This window comes from Carcharhinus amblyrhynchos, chromosome 14, assembly GCF_965287045.1.
Source record: "Carcharhinus amblyrhynchos chromosome 14, sCarAmb.v2.hapA, whole genome shotgun sequence".
NCBI classification, from domain to species: domain Eukaryota; kingdom Metazoa; phylum Chordata; class Chondrichthyes; order Carcharhiniformes; family Carcharhinidae; genus Carcharhinus; species Carcharhinus amblyrhynchos.
The window spans coordinates 72,899,232-72,918,672 of NC_137337.1; the positions used below are offsets into that span (position 1 = coordinate 72,899,232).

Genomic DNA, 19,441 nt, shown 5'->3' on the forward strand with positions numbered 1-19,441 from the left:
CTGCTATATAATTTGAAACTCTTTCTGGCAAACATGAGTTGCCACAGAAACGTACCTGTCCAGTGGTTAACACTGTTGCCTCACAGCGCCAGGGTTCAAAACCGGCCTCGGGTGACTTTTTGTGTGTGGAGTTTGCACATTCTCCCCATGTCTGCATGGGTTTCCTCTGGGTGCTCCAGTTTCCTCCCACAGTCCAAAGATCACAGAATGTTACAGTGCAGAAGAGGCCCTTCGGCCCATTGAGTCTGCACTGAAGGTGTGCAGGTTAGGTGCACTGGCCCTCGGAAGCGGGTTCTGAGGATAGGGTGGTGGGTAAGGCCTGGGTAAGACACTCTGTCAGAGAGTGGGTGCTGATTCGATGGGCTGAATGGCTTCTTCTGCACTGTAGGGATTCTGTGATTCTATGAAACAGTCCTCTATTCTCAATATAAAAAGGTGTCCAGCGTAAAGGCTGTAGATCATATTTGTAAATGGATACATTCCATTACTTATGGAATGTCCATTACTTATAGAACCTTGGTTAGGCCGCACTTAGAATATAGTGTTCAATTCTGGGTTGCCACACTACTAGAAGGATGTGGAGACTTTGGAGAAGGTACAGAAAAGATTTACCAGGATGTTGCCTGGTATGGAGGGCATTAGCTACGAGGAGAGGTTGGAGAAACTTGGTTTGTTCTCACTGGAGTGACGGAAGTTGAGGGGAGACCTGATAGAAGTCTACAAGATTATGAGAGGGATAGACAGAGTGGATAGTCAGAAGCTTTTTCCCAGGGCGGAAGAGCCAATAACTAAGGGGCACAGGTTTAAGGTGCGAGGGGCAAGGTTTAAAGGAGATGTACGAGGCAGGTTTTTTTTACACAGAGAGTGGGGAGTGCCTGGAACTTGTTGCCGAGGGAGATAGTGGAAGCCGATACGGTAGTGAGTTTTAAGGGGCGTCTTGACAAGTACATGAATAGGATGGGAATACCCCCAGAAGGATAGGGGGTTTTCGTTAAGTAGGGCAGCATGATCAGTGCAGGCTTGGAGGGCCTGTTCCTGTACTGTAATTTTCTTTGATCTTTGTTTGTTCTTTGTTCTACTTAAACTTCTGAGGGACATTTCTCTAATGTCAGTGGAAGCGTCAACTGAACTATTTGCACTGAGCCAGCAGATGGGGTAAACTTACCAATGAACAGGATTCCTTTGTGAATATTTGACTCCGATTCAAATGTCAGAAAATGTTAAAACACACTGCCGAAGACACCAAACTGCCCAAGGCTTAGGTAGAGCTCACAAAGCTTGAATCCCCATCATTGAAATAACTCCCCAGAGGCCGGTGACCCCTCACCAAATCCCCATCACTTCTTTTAATCACTCATGGGACATGGGCGTCGCTGGATGGCCAACATTTATTGCCCTTCTCTAATTGCCCTTGGTGGGCAGTTGAGAGTCAACCACATCGCTGTGGCTCTGGAGTCACACATAGGCCAGACCGGGTAAGGACGGCAGATTTCCTTCCCTAAAGGACATTAACGAACCAGATGGGTTTTTCCGACAATCGACAATGGTCATCAGTAGATTCTTAATTCCAGATTTTTTAAAAGTTGAATTCAAATTCCACCATCTGCGATGGCGGGATTCGAACCCGGGTTCCCAAAAGCATTAGCTGGTTTTCTGAATTAAGAGGCTAGTGATAATACCACTAGGCCCATTGCTGAATTTCTGGCCTGCATCACAGGAGCAACATAAGAATCAAAACTATGATATAAAAGGTGGCATTCATGAATTCACACCTGCTGTTAACCTGCCCACAAACCCAAGGGCCCAGCCTGTTCTTTACAATGATAAATGACATTGGAAAACGTGAGAGGACAAAACAGCAATTGTTAGTTGTTTTTTCAAATGTTGGCCGTGAAACTCTGCAGGACAAACTTGCAGGCACTGTGTGTGTGCAGGTGGGGAAATTAAACCTTGAAAAGGCCTCACTGAACAGTTTACTGTTTGGGCGGCACAGTAGCACAGTGGTTAGCACTGCTGCTTCACAGCACTAGGGGCCCAGGTTCGAATCCTGGCTTGGGTCACTGTCTGTGTGGAGTCTGTACGTTCTCCCCGTGTCTGCATGGGTTTCCTCCAGGTGCTCTGATTTCCTCCCACATTCTGAAAGACGTGCTGGTTGGGTGCATTGACCCGAACAGGCGCCAGACTGAGATGACCAGGGGAATTTCACAGTAACTTCATTGCAGTGTTAATGTAAGCCTTACTTGTGACTAATAAATAAACATTAAATGATTGGTTTGGATCAGGAAAATGATCAGGTGGAATGGTTTGCCATCATCGAAAATGCACGTTGTATATTCAGTCAGTCTCTCACAAAGAGGTTTTGAGTCTTGTGTAGTTAAACATTATCACCGTAAACCTCTGACCTTGCCCAGCTGGGATTTTCCAGTGAATGGAGTTTCAGCTGAGCGCCAAACTCCCCATTCTCGCTGGCAGTGGTGCCCGGGATTGGACGAGATCGGAGAATCCCTGTCCAATGTTTATTAAACCAGAAAAAGTGCAGAAAAGATTCACAGGAACTCTATCAGGATTTTGATGGTTTGAGTTATAAGGAGAGGCTGGATAGAGTGGGACTTTTTTTCCTGGAGTGTAGGAGGCTTAGGGGTGATCTTACAGAGGTTTATAAAATAATGAGGGGCACAGATCAGCTAGATAGTCAACATCTTTTCCCAGAGGTAGGGGAGTCTAAAACTAGAGGGCATAGAATTAAGGTGAGGGGGGAGAGATACAAAAGGGAACAGAGGGACACTTTTTTCACACTGAGGGTAGTGAGTATCTGGGACAAGCTGCCAGAGGTAGTAGTAGAGGCAGGTACAATTTTGTCTTTTAAAAAGCATTCAGACAGTTACATGGGTAAGAAGGGTATAGAGGGATATGGGCCAAATGCAGGCAATTGGGACTACTTAGTGGTAAAAAAAGGGCAACATGAACAAATTGGGCTGAATGGCCTGTTTCCATGCTGTAAATCTCTCTGACTCGATGACAAAGTTTACCTCTAACTTGCAATTATATACATACATACGGGGTATAGCCCAAGCTCGGAGCTAACTCCATGCCTGCTTCTGCACAGGTCTCTGTCAAGTTCACAGCTCTCTCTGGTCTCAGGTCATGTGTCTCTTTACATCACATTGTGGGCGGTACTGGTTCCCTGCCCCACATTAACCATACGACGCCAGATATCCTTATACTACACACTTCCCAAACATGGAGAGTTCTCCTTAGGCTGTGTCACCCTTAAATCCTGATGCCTCTGTCAGACCTAAAAGCTAGCTGGAGAGCTGGGGGCGCCAGTTTATACTTCTTGGTACAAGCCTGTTATTGAAGATTAAGAGCTGGCAAAAAAAAATCATCAGAATGCTAACAGCACTCCGTTTTCATGCGACAAGCTCTTTGTGTTATTATTCAGACCCTTGTTATGTTATGCCTGCTGAAGGACCAGTGTTCTCTCAAACTACCCCAGCAAAATATTGTGGACAGAGACAGAAAATGCTGGAAAATCCCAGCAGGTCTGACGGCAACTGTGGAGAGAGAATAGAGTACGAAGTCTCACAATACCAGGTTAAAGTCCAACCAGTTTAACCTGGTGTTGTGAGACTTCTTACTGTGTTTATCCCAGTCCAACACCGGCATCTCTACATCGAGAGAGAATAGAGCCATCGTTTCAAGTCTGGATGACCCTGCGTCAGAGCTAAAGACAAAGAAAATAGGATGAGTTTTATACTATGAGGTGGGTGTGTGTGTGTGTGTGTGCACATGCAGAGGGTGGTGTAATTGTCAAAGATGTCGTGGACAAAAAGACAAAGGGAGTTTAAGTGGTGGTGGTAAAGGCAGAGAATGGTGCTAACAGCGTTCCTTAGGAGATAAGAACGTGTAAATGGCGGGACAGAGGTGTAGAGTTTCAAAGGACAACTTGAGGCCCTAGAGGGGTGGGGAAGGGGAGGGGGGAGGAAGAGAAATAGATGCTTGAAATATGAACCAGAATTGAAAAACCTCAGTAGATCGGAGATACGGGGAACAGTCATCAAGCTGGAATATTAACTCGATCTCTAAGGATGCTACCTGACCTGCTGAGTGTTCCCACTATCCTCTAGATTTATCTCTCTTAGTTCATTTGGCCCACGATCTTTGACTGACCCCGATGCCACCTCCTCCCTCCTCCAGCCCCGCCGCTGCCCTCATGGGGAATCTTGAACTATGGGGATCACTGTTTCAAGATAAGGGCATCTCCTGTTGAAGATGAACGCGAGGAGGAAGCTTCTCCCTCACAGCGTCTGGAACGTTCTTCCCCACTGCAGGCTGAGCCAGTTAATATGTTCGAGCTATGTTAGATCTTCGATTGATAAGGGGCGGGGGAATTTTACAGCCCCGCTCGCCCCAAAACCGGAAAATCTTGCCTGGAGGTCAACAGACCTTTGCATGATCCCCCCCAACCCCTCCCCTCCCACCCACTACAATTGCCGTGGGACAGGAAAATTCCCATCAACGGAGTCAAGAATTTTGGGTGGGGAGGGAGTGGGAGGTTAGGCAGGAGAATGAGATTGAGGGCATAATCAGAGCAGGCATGATCTGCTTGATTGATGGAGGTGGCTCGATGGGCTGAATGGTCTTTTTCCTGCTCTTTACGATCAGCGCTGGCCCTATTGTCTCTAGAATCTTTTAGGTTGGTGGGGAAGTTTGAAATTGAAACACACGCTCCCACCAGTAGGGGGTTGGAAAGATGTGCGAGTATCGGGTAGGGTGAGTTCATTTACAGATATCCTGGCACCAGAGGTTGCATTGTGAATTCTTCTTGTGATTAATTCCAATCACAGCAGGAAATCAATGGCGTTATCAGCTGCAGGAGCCAGGGAGACGAAAGGGCATCAATTGGCAGAAAGCAAGATATTGAATTTAGCACTTACAGCCTCGGAAGTTCAGCTGAAAGTCTTTAATGTTTACAGTTGAATAATGAGATTGATTACCCTTGCTGGAGACTGGAGTGGAAGAGTGAAGATGTCTCGAGTTATGTTAATAATGTTTACGAGTGAAATGTACGTTCAGCAGCTAAGTACATGGTTGTGGAGTTGAGGTTGTAAAGATGTAAAGAATGTTTGCAAAGAATGTAAAATACCAGAAGGAGAATAACAATGCGTGGTCCTTTTAAAAAATTGGTTTTGGTTCTCAGTGCTGAGAGGTTTAAAATGCAGGCATACAGAGTACACAAACAGCAACATTTGTTGCAGAGATCAAAATGTTAGGGTTGCCTTGGTAACAGGCTCTGCAGGTTTTAGTATTTTGACAGCCTACGGATTTAGAGAAGACACTCAGCTAACAGCTTATGAGTTTAAAGAAAACACACAGCTAACAGGAGCCTATCAAATTTGAATTTGCTGTTATTGTTGCCAACCTCAGAACAATCCGGTTACAGGGACTGGATAGGTCACAGGAGTATAAATAGGAACTCAACTGCCTGACTGGAGTTCAGTCCTGTTCAGTTTAACTGAGAGCTAGCCCGAACAAAAGGCCATCTCTCGAGTGGTTCCCTACCCCGCTAGTTAATGAACTATCTCTGAAGAGAATTCTCCATCTATCGAACAACAGGGTATCAAATGAGAAGACCCTACAGACAGAGAAATCACCAGAAAAAAAACTCCAAAGCTTCTAAAATGCCATCAGACTTGGTTGCATTTTTTTTTGCAATTGACTAAGATTCTGTTTTTACTGTTTTGGTACTAGATGGTCCTTGTCTTTATTTGAACAGCATTTCAGTTGTGCCTTCCTTTAATTAAAGTATTACTGGTTTAGTTAAAGTTCTGGTTGGTTAAATGGCCTTCATGTTAATGAACCTTTAAAGGTTAATGTAGAACAGTTAACCCCTTACCAAACTGTTTTATCAGATTATGAAATGAGTTAAAACGGATTAACCTCTGCATTGTAACAAATATTCACTGATTGACTTTTTTTTTATTAGTATCACAAATTGGCTTACATTAACACTGCAATGAAGTTACTGTGAAAGTCCCCTCGTCGCCACACTCTGGCGCCTGTTTGGGTACACTGAGGGGGAATTTAGCATGGCCAATACACCTAACCAGCACGTCTTTGGACTGTGGGGGGAAACTGGAGCACCCGGAGGAAACCCATGCAAATACAAGGAAAATTTGCAAACTCCACACAGACAGTCACCCAAGCTGGGAATTGAATAAAAATCCCTGGTGGTGTGAGGCAGTGGTGCTAGCCACCCAGCCGATAGGAATCAGAGACAGAGCCACTTCAAAAAAAAAAGCAGCACCAGAATAGATTTTACTATGATTATAGTTGTAGCTATCCTTAAGTACCAACAGGACCTGAACAAAGTTTTACTGAGCAGAGTTTGATTGTCGATGGAGCCACAGAAAATGAAAGACTTACTGAATTAGATTCAGAGGCTAAGAAAGCAGCTGTAAGACCTTTTGTCTTTTCATCACATCTCCAGTAACCAAAGAAGCAAATATCCTTTATCCTGAGGCAGGGATAACTATAGTTAACATAGAGATCTGTCATAAGCATTTGACATTTAGATCATGCACGTTCAAAATGCACAAGGTGCTTTGGAATTCTTGACCATGTGTGAAGCAATCCTGAGAATTACACTGACAACCCATTTAACTCAGGCTCACGGTGGGGTTCATTTACCCATGCCAGAAGTTACATATATTCACACTCAGGACCCTGCCCTTCGCAGACAGAGGGATCACATCCACACATTGCAGCTTCTTCAACGAAACAAAAGTCTGGAGTCAGCCATTCCATAAAACCATAAGGTACAGGAGCAGAATTAGGCCATTCAACCCATCAAGTCTACTCGGCCATTCAATCATGGCTGATATGATTCTCATCCCCGTTCTCCTGCTTTCTCCCCATAACCCTTGATCCCCTTATTGATCCAGAATCTATCAATTTCTGTCTTAAAGACACTCAATGACCTGGTCTGCACAGCCCTTTGTGGCAATGAGTTCCACAGGTTCACCACCCTCTGGCTGAAGAAATTCCTCCTCATCTGTTTTAAAGGAGTGTCCCTTCGCTCTGAGGTTGTGCCTTCAAGTTCTTGTCTCTCCCACTACATTCTCTCCATGTCCACTCTATCTAGGCCTCTCAGTATACTATAAAGTTTCAATTGGATCCCCCTTCATCCTTCTAAACTCTATCGAGTACAGACCCAGACTTCTCAACCACTCCCCATATGACAAATCTTTCATTCCTGGGATCATTCTTGTGAACCTCCTCTGGAGCCTTTCAAAGGCCAGCACATCCTTCCTTAGACATTGGGACCCAAAACTGCCAACAATATTCCAAATGGGGTCTGACCAGAGCCTTATCCAGCCTCAGCAGTATTTCCTTGCGCTTGTACTCTCGCCTTCTAGAAATGAATGCTAACATTGAATTTGCCTTCTCAGCTGCCAGCTGAACCTGCGTGTTAACCTTAAGACAGTCCTGAACCAGTTCCTTCTCCATGGCAATGCCCTAACCAGAGTTTATCCGTCTGATTTCAATTTGAGCAAAAGCTTGGCAGTTAACTGTTCCCTGGTGCATTCTCCATGGCAATATCACTTGCCAATCAATCAGCATTCTCTTCTCATGCAGTATAAATTGTTTCCTTTGCGACTGGTATACTTGCAAACTGCATATGTCAAGACAAAAAGATTTAACCACTTGTGTTTCTCTTCGTCAATACTTTCTGTAGGTGTTGGTGAAGCCATTTTAAACACAACTTTGCCATTTAATAGAAACACTACAGTGCAGAAGGAGGCCATTCAGCCCATCGAGCCTGCACGGACAACAACCCCATCCAAACCCTATCCCCATATGTTTACCCTCCTAATTCCCGTGACACTAAGGGGCAATTTAGTATGGTCAATCCACTTAACCACCTACTTGAAAAAAAATCAATTTTGCAAATAGGAATCATTCCACTTTCACACAAATTCAAAGGCTTTCGCCACACAGCACAGGACTTTTCTCTCACTTGTCTGACAGTTTTTCTCTGCTCGCCATTGATGGCGCGGTGGTTAACACTGCTGCCTCACAATGCCAGGGACCCGGGTTTGATTCCAGCCTTGGGTCACTGTCTGTGTAGGTATCCTTCTGGTGCTCCGGTTTCTCCCCACACTCCAAAGATGTGGGGGTCAGGGGGATTGGCCGTGCTAAATTGCCCCTTAGTGTCCAAAATGTGCAGTGTAGATTGGTCATGGTAAATTGCCCCTTAGTGTCCAAAGATGTGCGGATTAGGGGGATTGGCCATGCTAAATTACTCTTTAGTATCAGGGGGTAAATACATAGGTTTATGGGGATAGGGCCTGGGTGGGATTGTGGTCGATGTAGACTCGATGGGCTGAATGGCCTCCTTCTGCACTGTGGGATTCTATGATTCGGAGTGAGGGGCAGGAGATTCAGAGGGCATTTGGGAAAAGATGTTTTTCACTCAGAGGATGGTGGGAATCTGGAAAGCAATGCCTGGGAAGGTGGTGAAGGCCGGAAGCCTTACAACCTTTAAAAAATATTGGATGAGCACTTGAAGTATCAAAACATTGAGGATATGGGACAAGTGCAGGAAAATGGGATTAGCGTGGTCTTAGTGATAGTTATTGTCAGTGTAGACACGATGGGCCGAAGGGCCTTTTGTACACTGTACGATTCTATGACATGTGGTGTGCAGGCCTAGGCACTCCTAAACCAAACAACACAGAGTTGCGATCAAATAGGTCCACTGCCACGTGGAAGAGATGAAAGGTAAGGGAGTAAATCCTGACACAAAATCTGCATTAGACTCCAAAGATAGACTGAGGCATCATCTGGACACGACCAGAGCAGCGGGTTAGGTGGATTAGCTATGCTAAATTGCCCCTTAGTGTACAAAGATATATAGGTTAAGGGTACTGACGTCAGTGTTAACACTGCCAAGGCCACCTAGGCTGAAATCCATTAATTAGGCACATTCTCCTGGTCTGTATCTCTCAATGTCTCACAGTATCAACTCACTGTTATATCAGGGGCTTCTTAACTTTACCTTGCAAACGCTTTGCATAAAATGCAAGTCAGTTTATTTTCATCTTGGACTACCGCAGACAAAATGACAGGGTTGAAGGGTAAGCTCATCAGGAGAATGTGTCTGGTCGTGGAATTTCTTTTAGTCGCTTATCTATGCGGCAACAATTCACTGAAAAGCAAGTGCTGGGATGTAGCTCACCCCTCTGTGAACTTACCATATCTGTATTCGCACTTTGATTCCATCCACATCTATCGTCTTCATTTTGAAGTCCACCCCTATGAATTAAGACAAGAAGTGGATGAATTAGACGTGGCGGTAAGCAACAAACAGAAGGTAAGTCTGACGTGACAACGTCAACCGGCTTCCAGTACACTCTGTGTTAAAAGCAAAATTACTGCGGGTGCTGGAATCTGAAACCAAAACAGAAAATGCTGGAAGGTCGCGGCAGGTCTGACAGCATCAGTGGGGAAGGAATAGAACCAACGTTTCAAGTCTGGATGACCCTTCGTCAGAGCTGAAGGCAGAGAAAATAGGACAAGATTTATACTGTGAGGGTGGGGGGGAGGGGTGGCATAAGTGACAAAGACGTCACAGGCAAGAAGACTAAGGGAAGGTAAGTGGTGGTAGTAAAGGCCGAGAATGGTGCTAACAGCCGCCCATCGTGAGATGGGAATGTGTAAATGGCAGAACAAAAGTGCAGAGTGTCAAAGGTCAAACTGAAACATGCGACAGATGGCCCTAGTGGGGTAGGGGGTAAACAAGAGGGATAGTGAGATTTTTAAGTGGATAAATGATGGGAGAAATGGAAATTGAAAATAATGATAAGAACGTGAATTAATAAAATTGATTAATAAGATCAAAAAATGAAACAAAATAAATGAAACTGGAATGAAAGTGGAGGAGAGGGTTCCTGGTCTAAAGTTGTTGACCTCAATGTTAAGTATATCATTCAACGTAACCCTAATTTGCTCATGGTTTGAATGCAATACTTCGATAAAGTCATAGAGGTTTACAGCACAGAAACCCTACAATGCAGAAGGAGGCCATTTGACCCATTGTGCCTGCACCAACAACAATCCCACCTAGGCCCACGTGTATACCCTGCTAATTTCCCTGCTAAGGGGCAATTTAGTATGGCCAATCCACCTATCCCACACATCTTTGGACTGTGGGAGGAAACCAGGCCACCCAGAGGAAACCCATGCAGACACAGGGAGAATGTGCAAGCTCCACATAGACAGTCACCTGAGGCTGGAATTGAACCTGGGCCCCTGGCGCTGTGAGGCAGCAGTGCTAACCCACTGTGCCACCATGCCACCCATTCTACTGCGATTCATAAACAAAGGCCTGATCCCTCTGCGCAGATGCATTTTGAATCTGCTTTCCATTGAGATAATAATTTGCCTTTCTCTCTTTTCGGCCAGAATGGATAACATCACACTTATCCACATTAAACTCAAAGAAATATACAATATGCCATTATTTGACAATATGCTTTCTTCTTTTAAAGAAGAGGGCTACGACAAAGTTAATTATGATGACTTCAGCCAGGCTAATGAGGTTGGTTTGCTAGACTATCTGATGAGTCTTAGTTGATGGTTAAATAAAGAGCCTCGTGCTCCCTATTTAAAGCAGGTGTGTCAGACTCCTAGCCTGCATTCAGCAGGGAGCAACTGAAGAGCTGGCTGTGTCCAGATGTATGGTGTAAATAAAGTAACTTGGTGACGGGACCTTCACCTCCATGGAGTTATTACATTAATGTGACAGGGAATTATTGCCAAATTGACAACTGGACTCAAAGGTGACTGATTGGCCAACAGCGGAAGTCACCAAAGTGCAGCAAGGTTGTTAAGGTAAAGTTGTAGCTGGAGCAGAGTTTAGAAAACTGCATCTAATGGGCGCAAAACATCATCTGTGAATGACATGAGTTCACGGAAATGGAAGAATGTTTTTCTCCTTTCGCACTGGCATCCCTCAAATTGCTTCATTTGTGAGAAACATCCTCAGAAGAAGAAGTTAGATTTAAATTCCACAGGTTAGCCATTAGTGATCCTCATTAACAAGGAACCAGGATAACTGGGCGCTGTTGAAACGACAAGTATTCTGTGCACAGCAAGTGCGCGCATCATTATTTTCTCTCTGGGAATAAATTATGGTGGCTAAAGCGATCATTAGAGAATGTTTCAGCCTGGCGACTCACTCATCAAACCCTTCCAAGTAGCAAGTTCCCTGAAGAAATAAGGCTAAGATTTCCAAGGGACACTGAGCTTGGCTTCCAAACATCTGTGTGTCCGTTCAAGAGTGTGTGAATATCTTATTACCCACACACTGACCAGATAGAGCACACATCCTGATGGTAGCCACCAATGTTGCTGTCAGCTAGATTTCCCCAGGGGAAATGTGCATAAAAGTTACAGCTCGAATGGCCCCTTGTTAGCTCAAGGATTCGGAACCGTAGATACTGAGTTCATCAAAATCAGGACTTGAACACAAGCTGCCTGACTGCACCTTAAAGCAAGGACGGTACTTGAAGATCTGGCGATTTCTGTGAAGGAATCTTTCACCCTCTTGTTTACTTTGCGATGTGGGTGAGAATGGATCGAGCAAATCCAAAACAATCATTTAGCTCCAACGTACATTTCGTAGAAAATCAGAGCAGGAGGCGGCCATTTGGCCCTTCGAGCCTGCTGTGCCACTCATCACGATCATGGCTGATCATCCAACTCAATAGCCTAATCCCGCCTTCCCTCCCTTATCCTTAACCACCTTTCACCTCAAGAGATATATCTAATTGCTTTTTGAAAACATTCAGGGGTAAATTTTCCCATTCCCCCCGCTATGGGGGGAATGTCGCGCGCCAGGGGCAGACCACGGAAAGGTCTATTCACCTTGGGCAAGAGTTTCCAGTTTTAGGATGAGCGTGGCCAGAAAATCCTGTCCTTAATGTTTTGGCCTCAACTACCTCCTGCGATAATGAATTCCACACATTCGCCACTCTCTGGGTGAAGAAATTTCTCCTCGTGTCTGTCCTAAATGGTCTACCCTGTATCCTCAGACTGTGACCCTTACCTCTGGACACCACCTCCCGCGCCATCGGAGACATCCTTCCTGCATCTACCCTGCCCAGTCCTGTTAGAATTTTATCTCAAAACGATTGGTTCCCAAGTGAGGCGAATTCTTGCGTGTTGTCCAATTTCATCTTTATACCCTCGTTCTGCACTTCTAACACTGAATTCTAAGTCTGATCTTTCTCTTCACTATATTCTGCACCCTGTCCTTTTCTTCCTCCCCTAAGTACTTCATGAACGGTATGCTGCATAGCACGCCAACAAACAATGCTTTTCGCTGTATCTCAGCACGTGACAATAAATCAAATCAAATCAAATCTCTCATACGTAAGTTCCACCATCCCAGGGATCAATATGGCACTTTTTCCCAAAAGAGAAAATAGATGTTACCTGAGGGTGGGGGTAGCTCACAAGAAGCCATCTCGCTACGGCACCATTGAGTTGGTTAGGTTTATATTCACTGGAGTTCAGAAGAATAAGATCATAAGAGACAAGATACAGGAGCAGAATTGGGCCATTCCGCCCATCGAATCTGCTCTGCCATTCAATCATGGCTGATATGATTCTCATCCCCATTCTCCTGCCTTTTCCCCATAACCCTTGATCCCCTTATTGATCAAGAACTTATCTAGCTCTGTCTTAAAGACACTCAATGGCCTGACCGCCACAGGCTTCCGCGGCAAAGAGTTCGACAGATTCGCCACTCTCTGGCTGAAGAAATTCCTTCTCATCTCTGTTTTAAAGGAACGTCCCTTCACACTGAGGTTCTTCCCTTGAGTTCTAGTCGCTCCCATTAGTGAATGAGAGGAGATCACTTAGAAACCTATAAAATTCTAACAGGACCAGACAGGGTACATTCAAGAAGGGTGTTCCCGATGGTGGGGGGGGGATGTTCAGAACCAGGGTCATAGTCTGGCAATACAGGGTGGATTGTTTAGTTCAGAGATGAGGAGAACTTTCTTCGGCCGAGAGTGGTCAGCCTTTGGGAGTGACTACCACAGAGGACAGTTGAGACCAAAATATTGTATGCTTTCAAGAAACAGTTAGATATAACTCTTGGGGTGAAGGGGGCCAAAGGATACAGAGGGGGGCAGGGAGACAGGATCAGACTATTGAGCTCAGTTTTGCATGCAAGAACTTCTTGTGTGCATCTACGGACAACACAGTGGCACAATGGTTAGCACTGCTGCCTCACAGCTCCAAGGATCTGGGTTCAATCCGCGTCCTTGGGTCACTGAGTATGTGGAGTTTGCACATTCTTCCCATATCTGCATGGGTTTCCTCCCACACTCCAAAGGTGTGTGGGTTAGGTTGATTGGCCTTGCTAAAATTGTCCCTTAGTGTCTCGGATGTGTAGGTTCGAAGGATTAGGGGGGTAAATATGTGAGGTTACAGGAATAGGGCCTGGGTGGGATTGTGGTGGAAGCAAACTCAATGGGCTGAATGGCCTTCTTCTGCACTGTAGAGATTCTATGATTCTATGCTCCCCCGTTCCATGCTAATTGATACTGAAGTCCGTAAACAGACACCTAGATCAAAATGTTCATTTGTTCCAGGGACCAGTGCTGTCTCTAGCCTCTGACTCATCCTTATCGACATTTTCCAACAAGCTTTTCTTATTTCTCAAGAATGTGACCAATGACGGATTTTCCAAAGTGATCTGTATTTGAAAGGAAACAGAACAAGACATTGCCTTGAAGGATCACACTGTACCTATACATTGTGTTTCTGAAAAGGATAGATTTCACACTGGCCTTTTTGAGATTAGAAATCAGAATTACAGACTGACAAAGGTCTTCCACTTCTTTTTGCTTTGGAGTCAGAGCTATTTAATCAAGATTAGATTGATAACTTTAATCAATCACCAAACCGTCTGTCACCGTAAACAATCAGATCCTGGAGAAAACTTGCTTCAAGATGCGCTAAGTACATTTACTGAGCAAGGTTAACCAAGTGGTCTTCCTAAAGCTACTTTCCATCCAACAATTTGATGAAGGATTTGCACAACGCCCTTTCGATTTGTAAACACAATGGAGTAGGCATCGCCAACCTGAAGCTCCTAATTCACTCGCTGATGACTCAATTCACAACTGCAATGTTACTGAGACACCTGTGTATACTCAGGTTTCCTCCCATGCTCCAAAAATGTGCAAGTTAGGTGGATAGGCCATGATAAATTGTGCCATAGTGTCCAAAGATGTGTAGGTTAGGTGGATTGGCCATGCTAAATTATCCCTTAGTGTCCCAAGATGTGCAGGTTAGGTAGATTGGCTATGCTAAATTGCCCCTTGGTGCCCCAAGATGTGCAGGTTAGATGGATTGGCTATGCTAAATTGTCCTTTAGCATCTCAAGATGTGCAGGTTAGGTGGATTGGCCATGCCAAATTGCCCCTTAGTGTCCCAAGATGTGCAGGTTAGGTGGATTGGCCATGCTAAATTGCCCCTTAGTGTCCCAAGATGTGCAGGTTAGGTTAGGTGGATTGGCCATGCTAAATTGCCCCTTAGTGTCCCAAGATGTGCAGGTTAGGTTAGGTGGATTGGCCATGCTAAATTGCCCCTTAGTGTCCCAAGATGTGCAGGTTAGGTTAGGTGGATTGGCCATGCTAAATTGCCCCTTAGTGTCCCAAGATGTGCAGGTTAGGTTAGGTGGATTGGCCATGCTAAATTGCCCCTTAGTATCCCAAGATGTGCAGGTTAGGTTAGGTGGATTGGCTATGCTAAATTGCCCCTTAGTGTCCCAAGATGTGCAGGTTAGGTGGATTGGCCATGCTAAATTGCCCCTTAGTGTCCCAAGATGTGCAGGTTAGGTTAGGTGGATTGGCCATGCGAAATTGCCCCTTAGTGTCCCAAGATGTGCAGGTTAGGTGGATTGACCATGCTAAATTGCCCCTTAGTGTCTCAAGATGTGCAGGTTAGGTTAGGTGGATTGGCCATGCTAAATTGCCCCTTAGTATCCCAAGATGTGCAGGTTAGGTTAGGTGGATTGGCCATGCTAAATTGCCCCTTAGCATCCAAAGATGTGTAGGGTAGGTGGATAAGCCCATGGTGCAAGCACGGAGATACAGGGAATGGCCTGAGTGGGATGCTTTTTCAGAAAGTTGGGTGCAGACTTGTGGGGCCGAATGGTCTCTTTCTGTAGGGATTCTATGGTCCTTTGGTTCTAAAACCAGTGCGTGCCTGCTTTTTCCTTTTTGTTATCTGCTACCCCTCGCTGGTGGAAAGAATTTTATCAGAGCAATCCAATTTGCTTCGAAAAGAGAAAATGCTGGAAAACGTCAGCAGGTCTGGCAGCATCTGTAAAGAGAGAGAAGAGCTGACGTCTCGAGTCCAGCCGACCCTTTGTCAAAGCCCAAATTTGTTTTATTTAAAACCATGAATTGGAAAGAGAGTTTTGTCTCAGTCAGTGTAAGGAAAAATGTTGCAAAATGTTTGCAAAGGAACATTCTTGGTGTGCAAGTAAATAAAGATTTGATTCTTTATCTGCCAGAATAAATAAGACTATTTATTGTTCACATAGTTGAAGGACAATGAGTAAATGAAATATCCCAATGGGAAATGCTTCCCGATAGAAAGAGTTTGCACTGCCATCTCCAACTGCTGATACAGAAGCTTAATTGTGCAGAAAGATTAGGTTCCAAATAATGATTGGCTCCTAGCGATGTGAATGATTTATATATTATCTGCTAATCACTAACAGATACGCGCTTCGTCCTTAATCCTTTAATTATGCCCAGAAAATCCAAAGATGGCAGACGGTAAATCCATTAGTTGCCACTGATGTTGAGTCTTGGAAAAGACGTATACTTGAAAAGTAACAGCTGACTCACCTCCACATTTTGCCTCCATGTCCCGAAGGATATGCAAAGAGAGCCTTAAAGCAAAAGAGCTGATCGCCCACTCAAACCTCCCTGTACTTTCTCTGGTGTTGCTGTTCGCAAACTGGAACCCAAAGGAAAGGAGTGCTTTTCACTGAATCCTGAATTAAAGGTACTGACAGCTCCTTACACTTCCTTGTAATATATTAGCCGCATTGCCACACTGTACAGTGACTCACTTGATTTACTTACTTTTAAAACACTGAGCTACTCCTACCATGTTGTGGAGATGCTGGTGTTGGACTGGGGTAAGCACAGTCAGAAGTCTCACAACACCAGGTTAAAGTCCAACAGGTTTATTTGGAATCACGAGCTTTCAGAGCGCTGCTCCTTCATCAGGCCACTCACCTGATGAAGGGGCAGCGCTCCGAAAGCTCGTGATTCTAAATAAACCTGTTGGATTTTAACTTGGTGTTGTGAGACTACTAACTACAATCATGAGAAGAGCTGTGCTATTAAGTACTAAAGTAGGAATAGCAAGTAGGTGGCAGCAAGTGGCACAGTGGTTAGCACTGCTGCCTCACAGCGCCAGGGACCCGAGTTCAATTCCGGCCTTGAATCACTGCCTGTGTGGAGTTTCCACGTTCTCCCCGTGTCCACGTGGGTTTCCTCCGGGTGCTCCGGTTTCCTCTCACAGTCCAAAGATGTGTGAGTTAGATGGATTGGCCATGCTGAATTGCACCTTAGCGTCAGGGGGACTAGTAGGGTAAATGGGGATTGGGCCTGAGTGGGATTGTGGTCGGTGCAGACTTGATGGGCTGAATGGCTTGCTTCTGCACTGTAGGGTTCTTGGATTCTATGGTATTGTCACTAGACTGGAATCCAGAGATCCAAGGTAACGCTCTGGGGATCGAGGTTCAAATCCCACCAAGGCAGACGGTGAAATTTGAATTTACTAAAAATCTGCAATTAAAAGTCTAATGATGACCATGAAACCATTGTCAATTGCTGTAAAAAATAAAACCCATCTGGTTCAGTCATGTCCTTTAGGGAAGGAAATCCGCCATCCTTACCCGGTCTGGCCTACATGCGACTCCAGAGCTACAGCAAGGTAGTTAACTCTCAAATGCCTCTGAAATGGAGGGCAATTAGGGGAAGGCAATAAACGCTGGACCTCGCATCCACGACCACATCCCGTAAAATGAATAAATTATGACCTTACTATTCTTATAGAAGCAGCAACATGAAGCAAATGAGCTCTAGGCTTCCGAATTTGCATCAAAAGCACTTAGGTCGGAATTTTCCGGATATACAGATCGGAGGGATGTGAAGGTTCTGGCAGATTTCCCAACGGCATACAGCACAGTCAACGGGAACTGGAAAACCAATTTGCAGTGACAGGTCCAGAAGGGACCCCCAGCGGCCAATGGTGTGTCATCTCCCTATCTGCTGTGGGGAAGCCAGAGAATCCCGCCCTCAGGGTGAGATTTAACACCCCCTCCAAATGGTAAGATTTTCCAGCCCTGCCTTAATCAACAGGGATTTCAACAGATCGCCGGTTCCACTGTAGGGAAACAAGCCAGGGCAGGTCTGGAAAGTCTTGCCTTTAATCGCAAAGCTGCCATTTAGCATCTTCATGCATAGAAATATAGAAACTAGAAGCAGGAATAGGCCATTCAACTCTTTGAGCTTGCTCTACCATTCATCATGATCGTCGAATTTAATATCGTGATATCCCCCTATCCCTCGATCCCCTTAGCCCCAAGAGCTATTTCTTCTTGAAATCACAGAATGTTTTGGCCTCAACTACTTTCTGTGGGAGTGAATTCCACACATTCCCCACCCTCTGGGTGAAGAAATTTCTCCTCACCTCAGTTCTAAAAGGTTCACCCCTTATCCTCAAACTATGACCCGTAGTTCTGGACTCCCCCACCATCAGGAACATTCTTTCTGAATCTACCCTGTCTAACCCTGTTAGAGTTTTATAAATTTCTATGAGATTCCCCTCTTCTAAAGTCCAGTGAATATAATCCTAATCGTCTTAGTCTCTCCTCAGATGAGAGATCTACCATCCCGGGAGTAAGCCTGGTAAACCTTTGTTGCACTCCCTCTATAGCAAGGTCATCCTTCAGTTGGCTATGAGCAGGTATTTCTTTGTTCCCAGCGCACTACAGAGCCTATCCCAGTGTAAATAGGGTGGATGTCACAGAACTGGTCATTGAATACAGGAGATGGGACGTCTTGATGAAGTTGTACAAGACATTGGTAAGGCCACACTTGGAATACTGTGTTCAGTTCTGGTCACCCTGCTATAGAAAGGATATTATTAAACTAGAAAGAGTGCAGAAAAGATTTACTAGGATGCTACTGGTACCTGATGATTTGAGTAATAAGGAGAAACTGGATAGACTGGGACTTTTTTCTCTGGAGTGTAGGAGGCTGAGGGGTGACCTTATAGAGGGCTATAAAATAATGAAGGGCACTAGATAGGCAATATCTTTTCCCAAAGGTAGGGGAATCTAAAACTAGAGGGTTTAAGGTGAGAGGGGAGAGATACAAAAGTGTCTAGAGGGGCAATTTTTTCACACAGAGTGTTTGGAACAAGCTGTCAGAGATAGTAGGAGAGGTGGGTACAATTTTGTCTTTTAAAAAGCATTTAGATGGTTACATGGGTAAGATGGGTATAGAGGGGCCAAATGCGGGCAATAGGGATTAGCTTAGGGGTTTGAAAAAAAAGGGCAGCATGGACAAGGTGGGCTGAAGGGTCTGTTTCCATGCTGTAAACCTCTACAGGTTTTCCTGTAGTTTCTGTCTTTATTTCAGATGCTGGAAAAGCTTGTCAACTAAGTAGCAATGGTGGAGCACAAAGCAAAGTCTAATCACTTTTCAGTCACTGGTTCAGAAATAAAGAAGACAGAAATTTTCTGCTGACAGTTAGAAATCTTTCTGCGCTGACCCGAGTTGGAGTCTAGGTTACGTGCACAGGTCTCTGGGTGGGACCTAAACCCTATCCTAACTCAGAGGTGGTGATGGGACAGCACGATGGCACAGTCTTATTCACTTGTGGGACATGGGCATCACTGGCTGGACCAATATTTATTACCCATCTCTATTTGCTGGGCCATTTCAGAGGACCATAAGATCATGAGACCATGAGATATAGAAGCAGAAGTAGATCATTCAGCCCATCAAGTCTGCTGTGCCATTCAATCATGGCTCTTACGATTCTTGACTTGATTTATTATTGGCACAAGTATTAACATACAGTGAAAAGTACTGTTTCTTGCGCGCTATACAGACAAAGCATATCGTTCATAGAGAAGAAACAAGAGGGTGCAGAATGTAGTGTTACAGTCATAGCTAGGGTGTAGAGAAAGATCAACTTAATGCGAGGTAGGTCCATTCAAAAGTCTGACAGCAACAGGGAAGAAGCTGTTCTTGAGTCAGTTGATACGTGACCTCAGATTTTTGTGTCTTTTTCCCAAAGAAAGAAGGTGGAAAAGAGAATGTCCAGG

General features: G+C 44.9%; 1 protein-coding gene across 1 annotated transcript in view; it reads right to left on the reverse strand.

Moving 5' to 3' along the window:
• rab15 (RAB15, member RAS oncogene family) overlaps nucleotides 1-19,441 on the reverse strand; it is a 134,730-nt gene that overhangs the window by 50,760 nt on the left and 64,529 nt on the right. The window contains exon 2 of the mRNA XM_080202063.1: nucleotides 9,258-9,318. Coding sequence (XP_080058189.1) covers nucleotides 9,258-9,318 — 61 coding nt within the window. The remainder of the gene's footprint in view (nucleotides 1-9,257; nucleotides 9,319-19,441) is intronic.